Below are 21,734 nucleotides of genomic sequence, written 5' to 3' on the forward strand. Positions count from 1 at the left end.
GTGTGAAATGGGCTGCACTCACTGCAGCCCATCAAAATATGGTGCCACGTCAGTGCATTATACGACTGTCGATTGGATTAACACCGTATTTGCACACACGTGCGAAGTTCTAGAACAAGTTCGACGTATTTTTCAACTTCAGGCACTAAAGTGAACATTGGTGGCAAGTTTAAACACCAATGGTGATATTACCTCGAAAAGGAATGATGATATGATCACTTGTTAAAGTTGCCAGAGAAAGGAAATCGCGGCAGCCAAATTTGCAGCAAATTTTTTAGCCTAAATTAGCACGATCTCTCGCAATCCCTGTGATCTCCCATGATTTTGACCTGTGTGCAAATCATCGCGGACGATTTTCCAGCGGCGATTGTGCCGCAACCATGGTAGTTTCACCCGTGATTTAGAATTAAGAATATGATAATACCTTGGATCGGTTCACTCTTTGCCGGTAATTGCCCGATCAGGGGCTCCGTGATGACGTCATCTGTATATATGCGGCTGCGGCAGGCGCTAGGCGATGTGCATGAGCGTGTGTGTGCTGGAGTAGAGATGGAAGAAAGGAGGTCCTCCATGAAACGGCGCGTACTCGCGTTTAGAGCTCATGATCGTGGCTGCGGGGGCACTGGAAAACGTGAACTCACGATCGGATCTTGGTATGAAATTAGGGAAACTTTGTTTTTGGAAGATGGGAATTAGGAAACTGAGCAGGCGTCACGCAATGAACTCGTACAGTCGTACGATCCTATGATGACTACAAGAAGTTCAAGATCGGCCCTGACTGAAGAAGTGGATGTGTGTGTGGCGTACCCTATAGCGGCGGCGGGACTGTATGCCCAGCGTAGGGTCAACGTGCGTAGCTGCGACGGCCGCGGCCGTGGCCTAGCTGGCTGCGACGCTGCGTTCTTGCCGATCTGCGTGGTAGGCTGTCTATACGTACGTAGTGCCAAGATGGGGCCCCTGGACTTGGGGGGCCCGGGGCGGCCGCCCCCCTGCCCCCCTCAGGGCCGGCCCTGCTCTTTCGTCTGAAATGAAAAGGCAATGTTCCTGCCGGTTCCTCGAAAAAAATATTTATTTTGAAATGAAAATAAACCCCGGTCTCTTCATCATTGTGATGCACAACCAAAATGTAACTGTGGGGACAGTGGATCAAAATAGTACTAAGACCATTTCACAATAACAGGATTGTGGAAATGGCTCCTAGGTGAAGACCGGCAAACCATAGGAGTTGAATTTAGTGGACTGGATATGCACGACTCCATCCACACAAGGTTGTTGCACCATGAGTGAGAGCTGAAATGCGGACTTTGCGTTTACGATCGAGGATTAAAGTGAGAAAGTGAGAACTGAAATGAGGAGTAGTATTTTGGTTGAGCACAGGTTATATATGATCATAAGACTGCTTCTCGTCCATCGACAGGCAAAACAGTCGTCCATCCATCCATGGTTGGTTAAAACTGCAGATGAGTTTAAAGCAGGCGGACGATGGAAACGCACGCGCGCGGGCATCAGCGCCTTGAATGTCCTTTGAAAGATTCAACCAGAGTGAGTATGTAGTAATTTTTTGAGGAAAAATTGAGGAGAGTTCTTCCACCTGAATATATTGCTCAAAACCGGAGTGAGTACGTAGTAATTAGTGGTAGTAACGGTTACCAGGTCAAGCAATCAATTAGTCGTCCACCGGAGTAACACTGGTGCCGCCGGGTCATGGAGCATTATTGACAGAATTGATGCTAGCTTGCCCATCAAGCGAGCAGCCAGGTATGGCGAAGGTGAACATTGCCTCCTTTTTTACCGCATAAAATATAACCCCCTTCCTTTCCAGACAATGAAACGGCGGGAGGAGATCCCAACCATCGCCATCGTGACAACGACACGCCGGTCAGGGGCGATCGATCAACGATCTCCCGGTCGCCGCTCGGATTTTGTTCCAGGCCGGCCGGTCTGCCGAATCCTCAGCAAATGCGGCACGCCGCCGGCAGGCAGGGGCGGACCTACATGAAGAGCCGTGGGGGCAGCTGCCCCCACTTGATTTTTTCCATCGAGGTATAGTAGTACCATGTGATTCATTAGTGCCCCCACAAAGGCTAATGACGTGCCCCCACTAAGCCTAATTCCTTAGATATTTTAGAAGCCCAATATTAAAAAAGTAAGCCCAGTAAAAAGGATTGCCAGCAGCCCCGTAGCGTAACTCTCGAGAGCTCCTGTAGGACGCGCTTTGCGTCAAAATGTCGTCGCCACGCACAGGGGCGTAGCCTGACTGGGCCGGCCCATCGCGCTATACCGATGGTGAGAAAAGAAAGCAAAAAGTGGAAGGGAGACGTGATGGAAACCCGAACTCGAACTTGCGACCTACAGGTTCGAAGCGCATGCTCCCAGCCACTCCACCTGACTAGCATTGCTTGTAGAGAACAAACACGCACTTTTAATAACTTAGCACAACCGTACAACTAGAATTACACACTGTAGTGAACATCTTAAAATAAATTGTAGATTTTTTCTGAAAGTGTATATTTTGAAAAAGTGCGACCATTTTTTTCATTTCTGAACATACTTTGTACACAGGAACATATTCTGTACAAAAAGTGTACAGAATATGTACAAAAAGTGTATATTTTTTGTACCTAAAAGCTTTTGTATTTGTGAACAAATTTTGGAAATGGGAACTTTGTTTCAAACAAAATGTTTTTGGTTTTGTGAATAAAACATTAAAAGGTGAACAGTTTCTGAAATGATGCGAATTTTTTTTGAAAGCACGAACAATTTTTGAATGTTGAGAAATTTTTTTGAAATGGAGAACAAATTTGGAAGCTCGAACAATTTTTGAAAGCACGAACAATTTTTGAATGTTGAGAACAAATTTTGAAATGGAGAACATATTTGGAAGCTCGAACAATTTTTGAATGTTGAGAACAAATTTTGAAATGGAGAATAAATTTGGAAGCTCGAACAATTTTTGAAAGCATGAACAATTTTTGAATGTTGAGAACAATTTTTGAAATGGAGAACAAATTTGGAAGCGCGGACAATTTTTGAAAGCACGAACAATTTTTGAATGTTGAGAACAAATTTTGAAATGGAGAACAAATTTAGAAGCGCGGACAATTTTTTAAAGCACGAACAATTTTTTAATGTTGAGAACGAATTTTGAAATGGAGAACAAATTTAGAAGCGCGGACAATTTTTTAAAGCACGAACAATTTTTGAATGTTGAGAACAAATTTTGAATGGAGAACAAATTTAGAAGCACGAATTTGAAATGGGAAGATTTTCTGAAACTCCCAAACATAATTTGAAATGTGAACAAAAAGAAAACAAAAAGAGAAGAAAAAGGAATTGAAAGATGAAATAAAGAAACAGAAAAATGAAGAAAGAAAAGAAAAAAAATCAGAAAAAACAACAAAGAAAAAGCAAACAGAAAAACCAGTGAAAACCCGGTTCAAGAACCTTCTAGAAGGTTCCCAAAACCGTTCAGGAACCCTCCAGAAGGTTCCCAAAACCGGAAGCCGCAGCGCCAGCGCTATCTCCTAACTGGGCCGGCCCATCTTGATCGCTATCGCTAGCTCTCTATGCGAAGCCTCGACAAGTCGACGCAACAAGCGTCCGATAGGATTTTCCGTAACTCTCACCCCTGCCTAACATGTACGCAGCCTGCAACGCCTCCAGTTAAGAAAAATACGGACTGTGATTTTTTGTGAGAAAAATACGCACGGGACTAAAGAAAGCCCTCGCCTATCGTATCGCCTCAATCTCGAACCGCCGCGAGACACCGGCTCGCTGCGGCGCCGCCGGCAATCGTCGACTCCCTCTTCGACCCTCGTCCGTCCCTTGCTGCTCGCGCTCCTGGCGACCTGGCCAGCGACGTTGCAACGGCACTGCGGCAACACGTCGACGGTCGACGGTGATCCAATCTCCTAACCTCCTGCAATTCCCTAACTTCAATTCACATCAAGGTAAATCCCTAGAACGTTTTTCTTTGAGCTTTTTGTTTGTTTGTTTCTATGTTAAAAAACATCTTAGTCTTGTTAACTCCTGTGTATAAATTATCAGTTTGTGTAATTAGATCAGTTCAATTTTTTTCCATTGACGTTTGAACTATTGGCACTAAATATTACAGGACAACTAATGGAGAGGTTTTTTAAAAAATCAACAACTTCCGCGATGCCCGAACTAGTTGATTTGGATAATATTGATGATCTGGCTGAACTAATGTCTAATGGTGACTACAAAGAAGCATCTTTCTTATCCTTTAGTATACCGACTTGTAAAGCTAGCACTTACTTTGCCTGTTGCCACTGCAACCGTTGAGAGGTGCTTCTCAGCTATGAAGATTGTGAAGAATGCTCTACGTAGCGAAATTAGTGATGATTCTTATCTGCTTCATAGAAAAAGAATTGTTGAACAACATTCCAAATGAAGTGATAGTTAAACGTTTTCATGCGGTGAAAGAACGTCGTGGGATGAAACGGAAGGTAATGCTCGGTCTAAAGCTCTTACTGTTTTTTTTAATACCAGCCTCTTTAACGTTTCTACCCTCTCAATTTTGATCATGTTTTTTTGTTGTTATTGCAGGTTGTACATTAAGTGTTAGAACAACGTGTTAATGTTCTCTTTTGCAACTTCAGAACAAGATATGGTTATATTGTTGTGCTTACTTTTATCTCAAACGGTTAGTTTCCTTTCCCATTTCAATGAACTTGGGTACCATGTGGATAATAAAGTGATTATTGCCGCATTTTAGTTTACATGGATGTTTTTTGTCTTGTTGATTTATCATTTATGAATATGGCCATACATTTTTTTGCCCCCTCTCAATTATTTTCCTGGGTCCGCCCCTGCCGGCAGGGGGATAAACACCGCACCGGAGATGGGATGATGCAGTTGGGAGTTGCAGACACACACGTACGTACACGCACATATCAGTGTCACATCACGTTTTGTCCTGTTGGAAAGGCAGTGAACCTGTCGAGACCCTGATTGGGATAGCCGTGGAAATTAAGTAGGTCCACGATCGAGTGTGTAGGTGCAAGCTAGAGAAGGAAACTGGACGTGTCTAATTAATCATGGCTTGCTTGGTCAGTTTGAATGGCTCCAGACGAGACGGCTTCTTCCTCAGAGCTCCGGCACCAATATGTAGTTAGTACTGTTCCACCAGTAGGCGACGTCGATCGATCCACTCCTTGACTTGTCCCGATTATCATCATTCCTAGGAACATTCCTCCCAAAAAACTAATCTACAAATAGGAGTATCATTTCCTAGGAACATTAGTCATGCAAGTGGTCAAAGCGCATGCAGGCGCACGTACGCTGCTTACTGCTTTGCGTACATGTTCGGGGTGAGTCTCCCATGATCTGGACCAGGCAGAACCGGTGATCTCGAAAGTCCAAGAACATAGTAGGGACTACTAGCTAAACAATACATTTCCACATAATTAACATGAGCTATGTACGTGTACCTAAGTGCATGCTTGGTCTGCAAAAATCGCGAAGCTAGCACGCACAAGAACGTGTCGCACTTGAACAAATCCACCTCCTCACCCACCGTATGAGTATGCAACATACGTTGCACCTCCACGGCGACCAAGTAATTGGAAACTTAAGATGCATGATGCCGTCGGTTTCACAAGCACCCTAATAGCCCTTTCAAACCAAAAAAAAAAAGGTAATGTGAAATAGATTCCGATGCTGTCTTTTCATCAGTCCAACTAATAGTGTCGATCAACTACTCCTTATTAGACAAGCAAGACAAACGTCCACACCTATAATTACCCGTGTTATTGTCGTCTTCAATCCACACACACGAAACTGACCTTGTCCAGAGCCCTGTTGCTTCCCAGGTACTACAGGCCGCCTGCAAATTAAGCTGCCTATAAAGGCTTGGTCCTTCTTAAGTTCTTAGCCAGCTAGCTACGGTAGGTTCTTCTCCATCACAACAAAGCTTCCTCCGCAATCCTGCGCCCTACGTACGAGAGCTGGCAGCATGGAGCGACAGGATCTGGGTGCATGGCTTGGCCTAGCAACAGGCGGTGGCGCCGTGTGGCACACCGACGACGCCGACCGGTGGCCTGGCCCTGTCCGGCTCGACGCGCTGTTCCCGCAGCGCGGCAAAGAAGAGCGTGATCGTGCTGAACAAGTAGCGAGAAGTACGGGAGAGAAAGGTGCAAGGCGGAAGATAAAGGTCGGCGGCGATGACGAGGGCCGATCGTCCTCGTGGAACGGTCCGTGTCTGAGCGATGGCGGTGGCAGCAGCGATGGTGCCGGCGGCGGGGGCAGGAAGAAGAAGCTACGGCTCACCAAGGAGCAGTGCGCCCTGCTGGAAGGCAGCTTCCGTGCCCACAACATACTTTCTCATGTACGTAACTACGTAATTTGGAACCGCTTCTGAGTCTTATATGCTCAAGCTTCTGTTCTGCTACGAGAAGATTGTTTCTGACGTACGTGTGGCATGCAGGTTCAGAAGCAGGAGCTGGCACGGCAGCTGAATCTTAGCTCCAGGCAGGTGGAAGTGTGGTTCCAAAATAGAAGAGCCAGGTACCTACTACGCTCCTAGGTCCTAGCTCTACCAAGCAGTCAATCTGTTGACCCATCAATAGGAGTAATTTTTACAAGTGTGTGATGTTGTCCTGAAATTCTTTGTGCATGCAAAACAGAACAAAGCTGAAGCAGACGGAGGTGGACTGCGAGTTCCTGAAGCGGTGGTGCGAGAGCCTGACCGACGAGAACCAGCGGCTGAAACACGAGCTCCTGGAGCTGCGGCGGTCGACGGCGGCGTCGGTGGCAGCCAGCACGAAGCTCTTTGCCCAGCTCCCCAGGGCGGCGACCATGGTGAACTTATGCCCGTCCTGCGAGAAGGTCGCCGTGAATAATTAGCTTGCCTCCTCACATATAGTTTTGGATGGTTCAGTTGATTCCCGTAGACTAATTGAGTCCTCTGATAACTTTTAGTCCTTGACGATGCTGAATATATGGGGATACCATGGCTTTAAATGCAGCCTCAGTCATCCTATTTATTTGTTTGTTTGTTTGTTCTTACGAAATAATTGTTCATGGATGGGATACAAAACTATAGAAGGAAATGTAATTTGTTGGATTGATCTTATGCCTCCTTCTACTCTCTTTTCCTCTTTCAGGCATCTAGCTTCCTTTGCTTAAAGTGTTTCTTGTTAAGAATCTTACGGGGCATGTACCCAACATTAAATTAAGGGCGACCCTACACGTCGGCGGATTATTTTCAAAGATCCGACACTTCACAACCGTTTGATCTGGCGCATTCATTGGCCCGGCTCTTTCATCACAATTGCAACAAAGGCAGTGTTGCCGAACCGTTTGGACATATCTCTTGTTGCAGAAACTTTTGCAAGAGAGATTTTGTTGTAGATTTTTTTTTCGCCTTAATTTTTTGAAACATGAGTGTCGTTGCGGACGGACTTCTGCAACACAGATGATTGTTGCAGCATTTTTTCTCATCTTAGTTTTTTTTTTGTAACATGAACGTTGTTGCGGGATGACTTCTGCAACCCAGATGATGTTGCAGAAAAATGGCAAAGGCACGCGTCCAGTGATGTAGGTCTTGGGCGGCTGACAGAGGCTGCGTGTCGTCAGATTAAACTTGTATCTGACGGCTGCGCGTGCTGCGGAACTATAGTCGTGATCAGTCGAGTGATTCTAATCGTTGTCCTTCTTGCAACAAGGCCTTTGTTGCAAAACGTTCTATTCTCTAATTTTCTGCAACAAAACCTTCCTTGGAAAATCTTTTCTTCTCTAATGTCCTGCAGCAAGACCACATCGCACAACCTCTTCTTCCCTATTTTTCTGCAATAAGATCCTTGTTGCAAAAATTGCAACAACATCTCGGAGGCGCCTAATTTTCTGCAACAAGGCGCATGTTGCAGAAATTGTAACACAGCTCCAGCCACATCGCACACTCTTGAAGTCATCGTTCGCCGTTCGCTGCCACCGTTGTGCAACAACGATGTTGTTGCAAGAAAAGATGAGGGAGAAAGACGTGTGTGGTCAAGCAGGACACGTGCCAAGCAAGGGAGGCGACAGACGCCTCGTGCTACATCTGCTCCCTTAAATTAAACACGAGAATAATAAATAGAAAAATATTTGCATTGTTCAACAATACGACTGAACTGGTAAAATCCTAGATTATGAGTGCATGGAACCCTTTTTATTTTATGCTTTTTAGGTTATTTTCTTATTCTATGTTTAATGCATGGAAGCAAGGAAATGCATTAGCACTTGCTAAGAAAGCACAATTACAAGTTTTGAGAGGGTTCCGTGCGAATCGGAGAGGAGGGGGGGGGGTCTTTGTGGGCCTGTCAACTCGACACCATCGACACCTAGTCGGGGTGATTTTCTCAAGCTTCTCGGGCGTACTTTCCGGTTTTGTTACGTTTTAATGGTTTTTGGTGCTATTTTCACGCTTTCTCTCTTTTTCGTTTTATTTTTAATTTTTTATTCGTCCAATTCCCTACGGTTTATTATATATGTGCATTTATTAAATAATTCAGATTCACCAATAGTTTTTAGAATACTCGTAAGTTTTTAAAATCTATGATCCTTTTTTAATTCATGAACTTTCTTGAAATTTATTAACATTTAAAAATTTGTAAATATTTTAAAATTCCTAAATATTAAATAATTTACTTATTTTAAAATTTTGCTATCATTTTTGGTAATTCAGAAACATCTTTCAGAAAAAAAACATTTTAAATTTTGTAACCAGGTATTCGATTCTTACGGGGAGGAACACAAAACCGGTATTTGCACCAGTTTCTATTCGGAGCAATTCCCAAGGTCATAACAAGACGGCTAGCCGCCGCGGTGCTATATCTGGGCCGGTCCACTGTCACATATAGCACGCGAAGAATATGATGATTTTCTATTTGCCGCATTCTGCGAGAGCAACTAGTTAACGAGCGCTCATTCAGAAGGCTCACGACGATTAACGTCACTTGGCATGCTTTCGATCGCCCGCCACGTGACGCGCTCTGGGCGCTTCCTTTGTATTTTTTTTTATTTCTTCACATGCATTTTTGGCTTTTTAATGGGTATTTTTGGGCTTTTCCAATGTTTCAGTTTTCCACGGGTCTTTCTCAACTTTTGGAACAAAAAAAGTCGAAAAAAAAATTTGCATGCAAAAACCCGTTTTCTTTTCCGCGAGATTCACGGTTTTGCTTCCGCGAGAGGCACGGTTTTGCTTTCGCGAGAGTCACGGCCGTGACTCTCGGAAACAAATAAAACGTGTTTTCTGTTTTTTTTTTCCTTCTGCAAGAGGCATAGCTTTGCTTTCGAGAGAGGCACGGTTGTGCTTTCGCAAAAGGCACGGCCGTGCCTCTCGGAAACGGGAAAAAAACATGTTTTCCTTTTTTTCCATTCCGAGAAAGGCACGGTTTTGCTTCCGCAAGAGGCACGGTTGTGCTTGCACGAGAGGTACAGCCGTGCCTCTCGGAAACGAAAAAAATGTGTTTTCTTTTTTTTCTTTCGCGAGAGGCATGGTTTTGCTTCCGCGAGAGGCATGGTTGTGCTTTCGCCAGAGGCACGTCCGTGCCTCCTCGGAAACAAAAAAAAAAGTGTTTTCTCTTTTTTTTTCCGTGAGAGGCACGGTTTTGCTTCCGCGAGAGGCACGGGCGTGCCTCTTCCGGAAAGAGAAAAACCCCGTGCTACCGGTTCGGAATTTTCATCCGGTTTTTCCGCCCGGTTTTTTCCATCAGGATTTTTCGTGAATTTCTTTTGTCAAAAACTTATCAACATGGGATCTAGTTTTGAAGAACACAACGCGAGAAATCTAACGGTGAAAACAGTTTGAGATTTGGACGAGCGGTTTAAGATATAAAAGATTTTGAGTAAACGAATCTACGAAAAAAGGGAAAACTTCCAGGTTACGACAAGTAGCGCGCTGTGCGCCACTTGTCGCAACCTGAGAAGGTGGAAGTGATCTTTGCAATGAGTACTCCTTAACTAGTGATTTCGGCATTCTGCAACAAAGTGGCGCTATGCACCGGTGGCTGTTAGGCCGGCCCATGTGCAGGGTGCCCCTTTCGTTTTTTACTTTTCCTTTTTTATTTTCTGCTTTTACATTATTCTATATTAAAATAATTCGAGATTGGTTCTAAAATTTCAAAACATTGTGAATTTTTAATTTTCACAAACAATGTTTGTGATTCAAAAGAATGTTTATTTTTCGAAAATGATGAAAAAATTATAGAATTTGATGATTTTTTTGAATACGATGAACACATTTTGAATTTTGATGAATATTTTTAAAATCTTGATGAACAAGAAATGAATTTGTTGAGCATGTTGTATGAGCGTTTATAAATAATGATGAACATTATTTGGTATTCAATGATTTTTTGTGAATCTGCTCAACATTTTTGAACTTGATGAAAAAGAGTGTATTCTAGAACAATTGTTTTCGGAAAATAGATGAACATATTTTGAATTCAATGAATTTTTTTAATTTGATGAACAAAAAAATATTCGCAGATTCTAAAGGAAAATTCACAAAAAGGTGAAAAAAGAAAAGAAGAAAAAAGGGAAAGAAAAATGAAAACAGAAAAGAAAAAAACTAAAATAAGAAGAAAAAGAAAACCTGAAAATGGGCCGGTCTACCTCGATCACGAGCGCCCTACTCGCCGTATAACCCCTGCACTGGGGACCGAGCGATCGTCGAGATGTGGGCAGTCCAGTATGGCAGCTAAGCTCTCCCGGTTTCGGAACCTTCTGGAAAGTTCCAGCTTGGGTTTTACCTGTTATGCCAACCTGTTTGGCTCTTTTACCGATTTTTATTTTCCCTTTTCTTTTTGGTTTCATTTATTAATTTCTTTAAATTAAATTTGAATTTTTTTCAAAACATTCAAAAAATGACCGTCTTTTTCAAAAAGTGTTTAGAACTTAAAGTTATTGGCTTATAAAAAACAAAATTTCAAGTATTGTTTGAAATTTCTAACATAATTATTTAATGCAAAAAATGTTTTTATTAAATAGTCTAAAATTTTAAAAATTGTCACAATTTCAAGAATGTTCAATTTTTTTTTCACTTTTTCAAAACAATTGATCACATTATTAAAAACTGCTCTGGAATTTAGAAAATTATTCATAATTTCAAAAAATGTTGACGTTGAAAAAATGCTCGTGTTCTCGAGGAAAAATTGCCAAATATAATTTATCGTAGTTTTGAAAAATATTCACGTTTTCAAAGAAAATATGTGCACTACAGTACCCAGTCGCTATAGTGCACGGGCTGCTGCAGTAGCTACTACCTCCGTTCGGGTTTATTGGTCCTCTTCGTATTCTCGTCAAACTTTAACTATAGATTTGACTAAAAAAATATAATGTACATGTCAAAAAACATATATTGTTGGATTCATAATCAAAAGATGTTTTTGAGTGATACTATTTTCATTGTATATAACTTATTTTTTGGTTGTTAAATCAAAGGTCAAGATTTGACCCAAAATACAACGGGAATAATAAACCAGTACGGAGTTAGTAGTTTGCTACAATGTGGGTTGCTTTTTATTTTTTGGGCGGTGTCGGTTGCTACAGCATATCACAGAAAAAACGCTCGCTACGGGCATTGGGAGTGGGTTGGCCTATCTCCATGTGCACTATGCGTTTTCCGGGAGCAACTAGTTAACGAGCGCACATTATCAAAGCCCACTTCGTTATCTCGCTCTCCTTGCGGCGCTTCCTGCTCGTGGAGCGGCATACCAAAAAAAGACGCTCAGATGTGAATTCGAACCACTGAAGGATTTCAAGGGGGTGCCTCACAATGATCTGCGCCACTTGGCACGCTCTCAGTCGCCTGCCACGTGTCGCGCTCTAGGCGCTTCCTTCGGATTTGTTTTTTTCCGCACGTGTTTTTTTCTTTTTGTACCTTTTTTCCGGGTTTTTTCGACGTTTCGATTTTCCACCGATCTTCCTTAACACTTGGACAAAAAAGTTCCAGATTTTTTTTTGCGCAAAAAACACATTCTTTTTTTCCTTTAGCGAGAGTCATGGGTTTGCTTCAGCGAGAGGCTCGGTTTTGCTTTCGCAAGAGTCATGGCCGTGCCTCTCGGAAACGAAAAAAAATGCGTTTTTGTTTTCTTTTTCATTCCGCGAGAGTCATGGTTTTGCTTCCGTGAGAGGCATGGTTTTGCTTTCGCGGGATTCACGGCCGTGCCTCTCGGAAATGAAAAAAAATGCATTTTTTATTTTTTCCTTCCGCGAGAGTCACGGTTTTGCTTCCGCGAGAGGCATGGTTGTGCTTTCGCGACTCTCGAAAATGGAAAAAAACGCGTTTTTTGTTTTTTTCTTCTGTGAGAGTCACGGTTTTGCTTCCGCGAGAGACACGATTGTGCTTTCACGAGAGTCACGGCCGTGCCTCTTGAAAACGGAATAAATGTGTTTTTTGTTTTTTTCTTTCGTGAGAGGCACGTTTTGCTTTCGCGAGAGGCACAGTTGTGATTTCGCGAGAGGCACGGACGTGCCTCTTCCGGAAAGAGAAAAACCCCGTGCTCCCAATTTGGTTTTTTCGTCTAGTTTTTTTCGTGTGATTTTTTTTTGTAAAAAAAGTTCGTCAAAACCTATCAACATGAGATCTAATTTTGAAGATCTCGACGCGAGGAATCCAACAATGAAAACGGTTCAAGATTTAGACGCATGGTTTACGAGATAAAATGTTTTGAATAAACGGATCTATGAAAAAAAAAGAAAACTTCCAGGTTTCGACAAGTGACGCACATGCAGCGCGTCACTTGCCGCAACCTGGGAAGGTGAGAATAATCTTTGCAATGAGTACTCCGTAATTAGTGATTTGAGCGTTTTCCCTCAAGTTTGATGCAACTAGCGTCAAATTGGAAGTCCCAATAATAATAAGAGCCCCCGTTTTACATTGATTGACTCAACACGAAGGACCTGGCAAGGCAGCGTACGCGTGCTCGTTCGCGGGATCTAGCTAGTTATAATGGTGTCAGGACCCTGACTCAATGTCACATCGATCTAGCCTGTAACACCTCATATCACTTTGCGGCCTCACGCACGGTATCCCCACGGGTGTCGCCTTACCTTTGCCCGGGACCGTTTGCGCCTTTTGGCTCACGTATATGATAGTGTCGCTAGCATCCATATGATAAGGAGCCCGGGCTGACATGACTAGTCGTAAACCGAAAGTGGCACAGACTTACAGGGACAGACATCCATGACCCAGCATCGAACGTGTCGGTCATCAGCAAGTGGGTCCGGGCTGTAGCACTGGGCTAGCAGGACTCTGGTAAACCGGGCTGTAGCGGGCTAACAGGACTCCGGTACTCAATGCGTGACATTTACCCGAAGGGACAGACACAGGAACGAAGAAGGACACATGCCGGCCAGCCTAAGTGTTCCAGAGCAGTAGCAAGCTACCATGGCTCAGTGGTAACACTAGGAGACATTTCTCGGTAAGAGAGGCTACTAAAGATAAACAACTAGATAGTCAGATCCCACACATACCAAGCATTTCAATCATACACACAATATGCTCGATATGTGCAAATACAACAAGGCATCACAACATGACTCTACAACACAAGTACTTTATTTAAGGCTCAGAGAGCCATACATAACATACACATAAGTACGGGTCACACGACCCAGCATTCAAGTCATACAGTCATACAAACCAGCAGCGGAAGTAACTTGTCTGAGTACAGACAACTAGTAAAATAAAAGAGGCTTGGAAAGCCTAGCTATACTACGTGGTCCTTCACAAGCTCAGGATCACCACCTGGGCCTTAGCCTACTCATTGATGTCAACGTCTACGAAGAACCCATCAGAAGGGGTTGCAGCGTCTTCTGTAAAAATGTAAATTATAGCAACATGAGTACAAAGGTACTCAGCAAGACTTACATCAGATCCTACATACATGCACATTATCAAGAAGGGTTGGTGGGGTTATTGCAGCAAGCCAGCTTTGACTCTTGGCTAGGCTATCCTACGAGACTCCAACTTGAAATGGTTTTGCGCACGCGAGTCCACTACTCACCACTTCAATACACTACCGAGGATCCACCTCCGTCTTCCCACGGAAGAGCCATCCTCGGCACTCACACTTATCTTGAGGCTTTTAGTAGTTTCCATTTACTTGTCTATGAACTGTATAGGCAACCAAGTAGTCCTTTACCGCGGATGCGGCTATTCGAATAGATCATGTTAACCCTGCAGGGGTGTACTTCTTCATACATGTTTCCACCACTTAGCGTCTGCACACGACATGTGCTCGGCAGACTTCAAGCGAAAGCCGACGTGGGTGTAGACCATGACCTACCTAAACACCTAAGTCTCTGGTCCAGGTTTATCGCCTATCCAGGTTCCATCCGCAGGGAGTCCGGCCGAGGTTTCCCATACGGCCCCGAACGATGTGTACAGGATTCCTGAGATACCTAACGGGTATTCGGTACACCGTGCCACGTACCTACCGCATCACAGCCCACCCCTACGGTCAGCGCTGTCCATGGCCTCCAGTAGGCTACAAACACCAGAAACTACTTGCAACTCCTGGACAGAGGACTAGGGTGAATAAGAAGTCGAGCGGGGTCATATTTCAGGGCCCAATGCATGATAGTAGCTGTATCTTAAATCACACATACAGATCTCAGTGCTTAAGGTCGGCTTCAATGAAACAACCCACCATGTACTCCTACATGGCCTCTCATTGATACCTTTACCAAATCGTGTTCACCACATCACTCTCAGTACCGACATGATCATTTCACTCTAGCCCATCACCCAGATGAACCAGACCTGACACGACTCTAAGCATAGTAGGCATAGCAAGGTAGGAACAACACACATACATGGCTCAATCAACTCCTACACATGCTAGTGGGTTTCATCTAGTTACTGTGGCAATGACAGGTCATGCAGAGGAAATGGGTTCAACTACCGCAGCACACAGCAGTTTGAAACGCGTTGTCTTAATGCAGTAAAAGAGAGCAAGAGCGAGAACATGGGATTGTATCGATATGATCAAATGGTTGGTTGCTTGCTTGATGGGTCGATGCACTGATATGGTTCTTCGCTAGGGTAATCACGGTACTCCTCGGAGGCAGAACCTACCATAAAGAACACCGATACACAGCCATCACCAAACAATGTGCGACAATATGATGCATGCATGAAACATGGCAATATGAGTGTGTTGGGCTAATGCAACTAAGACCAGAAGGGTTTGAACCAATTTGAACCAAAGATTCAAATTTCAAACTCATACATGGCCCTTTAAAGTGTTTTATCTTGTTCTGCACTAAACATCAAGTTAGCTTGCTTAAACATGCATGAAACTAGTACAGATGGATAGATTGGATTTTTCTGATCATTTTTCATATATAAAACTTTGCATTTGGAGCTACAGATTATTTTCTATGATTTTTTGAAGTTTGGGTTATTTTCTGGAATTTATAAATCATTTTAGATTTATTTTATTTCCAGAAAAGGATTACTGCGTCAGCATGAGGTCATGCTGACCTCAGCAAGTCAACAAACCGGTCCAGGTCAAACTGACCAATGGGTCCCGCATGTCAGTGGATAATCAACTAAATTAATTTGGTTTAAACTAATCTGGATGATTAGCAGAAGGGGGCCCCACCTGTCATTGACTCAACAGAGTCAACCGGGGCCCACCCGTGGTCAAAACCAGGTCGGCTGCACCGGCGTTTAGCCGCCGGCGAGCCCGACGTGGCGGCGTAAGTGGTTTTGGCCGTTCCGGCCACCAAATGGGTCGCGGAGGCCATCGGAGTGGAGCTGAGGACGAGCCGCAGCTCTTGGTGGAGTCCGTTGGGGTCGGGGTGGCCGGAGTTGGCGCCGGCGGCGACTTTGGCGGCCACCGGAGTTCGGGTGAAGGCGAACTCGGGGCTAGGGTGTGCGGTGAGGTGCGGGGAGTGCACGGTTGGTCCCAACGCAGCGTGGTGAGTGCGTTGGACACCGTGAGGTGGCCGGAGGATGGTCGGGAGCACGTCGGCGACGAGATCCGCGGCGGTGCGTGCGGGTGATCTTCGTGCGGTGGCTACACGGCTCGGGAACGAGAGAGGGAGGGTAGGAGGGGTAGCTAGGCTCACAACGCACCCGTAGAGGCCACCGGCGGGGTCGGGGACGAGCTGAGGCGGCGACGACGTTGAAAGGGATCTCCGGCGACGGCGAACTCGGGCGAGGTCGGTGCGGTGGACTCGGGCCTTGCGAGCACACGGGGCTCAGCTAGCTCGATGAAGTGGACGGCGGCGGAGCTCCTGGACATGACGAGAAGACGCACGGGCGGCGGGGAGCGCGGCTACGACGTAGGCACGGCGGCGGTGGCGTCGGCCATGGCTGGGGAGCGCGAGGGGGAGGAGCTGGAGAGGAGAGGGGGCATCTGGGGGGTTCGGGAGAGAGAGGGGGAGCGATCCACGACGTTAGCCGGGCGGGTGGAGCGGCGAGGCGGCGAGCAGGTGCGTGGCACCCATGCGGTGCTCGCCGTCGAGCGCCTGCCTGCCTGCCTGGCCGGCAAGCAGCTCGCTGGCGCGGCGCTGGGCTGGGCCGGCAGGTGGGCCGGGTGCTGGGCGCCAGGTAAGTTTTTCTGTTATTCCCTGTTTTCTGTTTTTTTAATTCCTCTGCAACTTTGTTGAATTATTAAAAATACTTAGGCAACTCCTAAAATCACCAAACTACTCCTGGTCCATAGTTGGATTATTTCCAACATGAAACATTTTAGTTTGGAGATATTTGAGCATTTGAAATATTATATATAATTTCAAATGCCCAAATTCAAATATTTATGATTTAATTCAAAGACCCTAAGATGACCTAGGAAAATGTGCATCACTTCTGGCAGAGGTTCTGAACCAAGACAAAAATGATGGGCATTTTAGAAGGGCATTTCAGGTTCATTGAAAAAGTTTTTAGTAAACCCTAGTTGGTTTCAGAGGGGGCTGGGGGTTCTGTCATCCCCATTTCAGGTTTCTGATGAAAGAATAGACATGATGCAACACTCTAATGCATGAACTAGCTAGGGTGTGACAAATGGGGAGTAATTTAGACTAGTAACATACATATGTTACTAGTCCATGTCACTATCTTAATAGTGAGAAGTGTCATAGATGTAGTAACATACATATGTTCATTTATTGATTTGTAGACTCATTTTGCATTGGAAACCGCTATGTGATGGTAACATATTATGTTACTCAATTTGTCTCTCTCCTTTTTAATTACATGACACATTATTTTTTTGCTTATGTGGCATCTATGTTACTACTTATGTTACTTCCACTATGACTAGCAATGGGTCCCTGGTTGCATCAGAAAAGGAAGGCGCTTGGTCCCCCATCTCCAAGCTCCCTTAGTCAGGTTACGACGTCTACTGATAGAGAGAGTAATAAAATAGCTCATGAACGAACTTGCTTGGTAGTTAAATTTTCCCTTCCTCTCTGGATGGATTCGGCACCGGCTGAGGTGCTCCCATTACTTGTATACGGTGCCACTATTTTCTATGTGGATAAAGGAGGAGAAGTTTGTCAAAAAAAAAATGTTACCACATGCACTTATTTGGTGTTTCAGAAAAAAGGCTGTAACTTTTGATTCGAACATCAACATTTAAATCTATTTTTATCATTGGGTTTCTTGCGATGGGTTCTTTAAAACTAGATCTCATATTCATATGTTTAAAAAAATCACGAGAAACTTTGGATGCTAAGGAGGCAACTTTAGTGCTATAGAAAATTAGCGACTTCCTATTTGTTTGCCTAGTATGATTGTCTACCAACGGGAAGTCCTTGTAAGTCTGCTACCATGACTATCAACTTGATTAGATTCACCTCTAAATTTCCTATCATAACTAGGAGTATTCTAACACTATACTCGAGAGTATAGTCAACTTCAGCAACGACAATGGACAATCTTACATAGTACCGTAGGCAACTAACTAGCGATGGCGGGGTAACTAGACATAAGTGATGGGCAACTAATTAGCAATGATGCTCGTATGCCATGATAGAAAACTAACTAGCAATGACCGACAAATGAGAATCAACCATGGATGACTTCATAGTATTATTGACAATTTATAGACAACGGCATACGAGTACCATTAGTAGGAAAATTAGAAATGCAGTGAGCAAGATAGAAGAATATTAGACAAAATTAACTAGGACACAAAATATAGTGCAGCTGTTTATTTGTGGCACTAAGGGCATCTCCAACACCGACCTGTAAACCTCCCGCAGCCATTCGGACCGCACTTTCCGGACCGCGGACTGATACGTCTCCAACATATCTATAATTCTTTATCATTCCATGCTGTTATATTATAATACTTGGATGTTTACAATCATTTTATGGTCATTTTATATCTTTTTTGGTACTAACCTATTGACATAGTGTCAAGTGACAGTTGTTGTTTTCTGCATGCTTTTTACATCGCAGGAAATTAATATTAGACGGAGTCCAAATGCCACACAACTTTACGATGATTTTTTATGGACCAAAAGGAAGAAGTTGGGCCCTGGTGGCACCTGGGGGGAGTCCCGAGGAGGGGACAACCCATCAGGGCGCGCCAGGAGGCCCAGGCGCGCCCCTGGTGGGTTGTGCCCACCTCGGGTGCCCCCCGGATCGCCTCTTTGCTCTATAAATACCCTAATATTCTAGAAACTCTAGGGGAGGCGACGAAATATTCATCCAGCCGCCGCAGAGTCCAGAACCACCAGATCCAATCTAGACACCATCAAGGAGGGGTTCACTAGTTCCATTGGTGCCTCTCCTATGATGCGTGAGTAGTTTTTTGTAGACCTACAGGTCCGTAGTTAGTAGCTAGATGGCTTCCTCTCTCTATTGATTATCAATACAATGGTCTCTTGTAGATCCATACGATGTAAGTCTTTTGGAGGTGTGTGTTGGGATCCGATGAACTTTGAGTTTATGATCAGATCTATGGTTTTATCCACGAAAGTTATTTGAGTCTTCTTTGATCTCTTATATGCATGATAGCTTATAGCTTCGTATTTCTTCTTCGATATTTGGGGTTTGTTTGGCCAACTTGATCTATTTATCTTGCAATGGGAAGAGGTGCTTTGTAGTGGGTTCGATCTTACGATGCTTGATCCCAGTGACAAAAAGGGAACCGACACGTATGTATCGTTACTACTAAAGATAATAAGATGAGATCTATATCTGCCGCAATAGATAAACGGATCTCGTCTACATCATGTCATTGTTCGTATTGCATTACTCTGCTTTTTCATGAACTTAATACACTAGATGCATGCTGGATGCGGTCGATGTGTCGAGTAATTGTAGTAGACGCGGGTAGGAGTCAGTCCACTAATCTTGGACGTGATGCCTATATAGTGATCATTGCCTGGATATCGTCATAATTATTTGAAGTTTTATCAATTGCCCAACAGTAATTGTTTTCCCACCGTTTGCTATTTTTCTCGAGAGAAGCCACTAGTGAAACCTACGGGCCCCAGGTCTCTTTTCATCATATTTGCCTTGCGATCTACTTTTTCCTTGCATTTATTTTAGATCTATTAAATAAAAAATAAAAAAATACCTTGCTGCAATTTATTCTTATTTATTTTATTTGGCGTTCGATTTATCAATCTACTACAAATTTACCTCACGTCCTTTGCCTATCTTGAGGCGCCGTACCCCGGAAGGGATTGACAACCCCTTTAACACGTCGGGTTGGGAGGTGTTGTTCTTTGTGTGCAGGGACTGTTTACGTTATGTTGCTTGGTTCTCCTACTGGTTCGATAACCTTGGTTTCATATCTGAGAGAAATACCTACCGCCGCTGTGCTGCATCGTCCCTTCCTCTTTGGGGAAATACCGACGTAGCTTCAAGCGACATCAAAAGGAATTTCTGGCGCCGTTGCCGGGGAAGATCTTCAACATCAACCAGGTTCCTAATCACAAATCTCATCTCCTCGCAATTTACATTATTTGTCATTTGCCTCTCATTTTCCCCTCCCCCACTTCACAAAAATTTGCCGCTTTATTCGCCTCTCTTTTTGCGTTCGCCATTTTCTCGCCGGATATGTTTTTGAGTGCAATCTTGTTGTGTGGTCATCATGACTCAGGAGAACACCAAACTATGTGACTTCTCAAATACCAACAACAATAATTTTATTGGCACTCCTCTTGCTCCTTCCGCCAGTAGTGTGGAGACTTGTGATATTAATACTGCTTTGCTGAATCTTGTTATGAAAGACCAATTTTCCGGTACTCCTAATGAGGATGCCGCGTCCCATCTTAATACCTTCGTGGAATTATGCGATATGCAAAAGAAAAAATGTGGACAATGATGTGGTCAAGATGAAATTATTTCCATTTTCTTTGCGTGATTCTGCAAAAATCGGGTTCTCTTCTTTGCCTCGCAATAGTATGTATTCTTGGAATAAGTGCAAAGATGCTTTTATCACTAAGTATTTTCCTCCCGTAAAAATTATTTCCCTTAGAACCAAGATCTTGAATTTCAAGCAACTTGAATGTGAGCATGCTGCACAATCTTGGGAAAGGATGAAAATGATGCTAAGGAATTGCCCAACTCATGGGTTAAATCTTTGGTTGATCATACAAAATTTCTATGCGGGATTGAATTTTGTTTCTCGTAATCTTTTAGATTCCGCCGCGGGTGATAATTTTATGGAAATTACCTTGGGTGAAGCCACCAAATTTCTTGATAATATTATGGCAAATTATTCACAATGGCATACCGAAAGGGCTCCTACTAGTAAAAAAGTTAATTCGGTTGAAGAAATTTCTTCTTTGAGTGAAAAAGTTGACGCTCTTATGAAATTGGTTGCTAGTAAAAGTGCTCCTATTGATTTTAATGATATGCCTTTGTCTACTTTGATCGAGCAAAATAGTGATGCCATAGATGTGAATTTTATTTCTCGCAACAATTTCAACAACAATGCTTACAAAGGTAATTTTAATCCTAGACCTTTTGCTAGTAATTCCTCTAATAATTATGGTAATTCCTATAGAAATCAATCTTACAATAATAATAGGAATACCTCTGATTTTGAGAATAATATTAAATAATTTATCAACACACAAAAGGTTTTCAACACTTCCATAGAAGAAAAGTTGAATAAGATTGATGATTTGTCTAGAAGTGTTGATAGAATTGCTCATGATGTGGAAAATCTCAAGATGAAATTTTTTGTGCCTAAAGTAGATGAATAAAGTAAAGCTCTTTATGTTTCTATGGATGAAAGTAAGAAAATAACCTCTATGCTTAGAGCTAAAAGAGAATTTTTAGAAAAGCGTTTTCTAGTGATTTCTTTCGCAAAAGTGATGAAGATCTTAAAATGATTGGTGTTTATTATATTGATTCCTTGTTTAGCAAAATTAAGATTGATGAAAAAGGGACTGGAGAAGAGTCAACTTTAGGTAGAAGGCGTCCCAGTATTTCGGAGGGTGAAAATCTTGTTGAAAAAATTGATAAAAGTGGGTTTGAAGAGGTCAAGACTTTAACTAGTGATGTGCCCACTATTTTGGATTACAAAGACTTTAATTATGATAGTTTCTCTTTGGTTGATTGTATTTCTTTGTTGCAATCCATGATAAATTCACCCCATGCCTAAGAACAAAATAAAGTTTTTACTAAACATATTGTTGATGCCACGATGAAAGCTTTTGAAGAAAAAATGGAATTAGAAGTTTTAGTTCCTAGAAAATTGCACGATGAATGGGAACCTACTATCAAAGTCAAGATAAAAAATTATGAGTAT

The 21,734-nt window shown here is 43.3% G+C and overlaps 1 protein-coding gene across 2 annotated transcripts; it reads left to right on the forward strand.

Annotated features, from left to right (window-relative positions):
* Positions 1–3,681: 3,681 nt before the first annotated feature.
* Positions 3,682–7,096, forward strand: LOC123160077 (homeobox-leucine zipper protein HOX18). 2 transcript variants are annotated; one of them, XM_044577898.1, is made up of 6 exons: positions 3,682–3,950; positions 4,115–4,469; positions 4,570–4,666; positions 5,835–6,349; positions 6,449–6,528; positions 6,648–7,096. In XM_044577898.1, exons 4-6 carry the CDS (start codon positions 5,978–5,980, stop codon positions 6,865–6,867), a joined length of 672 nt encoding a protein of 223 aa, XP_044433833.1. In that variant the 5' UTR covers positions 3,682–3,950; positions 4,115–4,469; positions 4,570–4,666; positions 5,835–5,977; the 3' UTR covers positions 6,868–7,096. The 2 variants fall into 2 exon arrangements, with proteins under 2 accessions (XP_044433833.1, XP_044433834.1); XM_044577899.1 differs by lacking the exons at positions 3,682–3,950; positions 4,115–4,469; positions 4,570–4,666 and having other exon boundaries at positions 4,681–6,349.
* Positions 7,097–21,734: the final 14,638 nt, after the last annotated feature.

This window comes from Triticum aestivum, chromosome 7B (assembly GCF_018294505.1).
Source record: "Triticum aestivum cultivar Chinese Spring chromosome 7B, IWGSC CS RefSeq v2.1, whole genome shotgun sequence".
NCBI classification, from domain to species: domain Eukaryota; kingdom Viridiplantae; phylum Streptophyta; class Magnoliopsida; order Poales; family Poaceae; genus Triticum; species Triticum aestivum.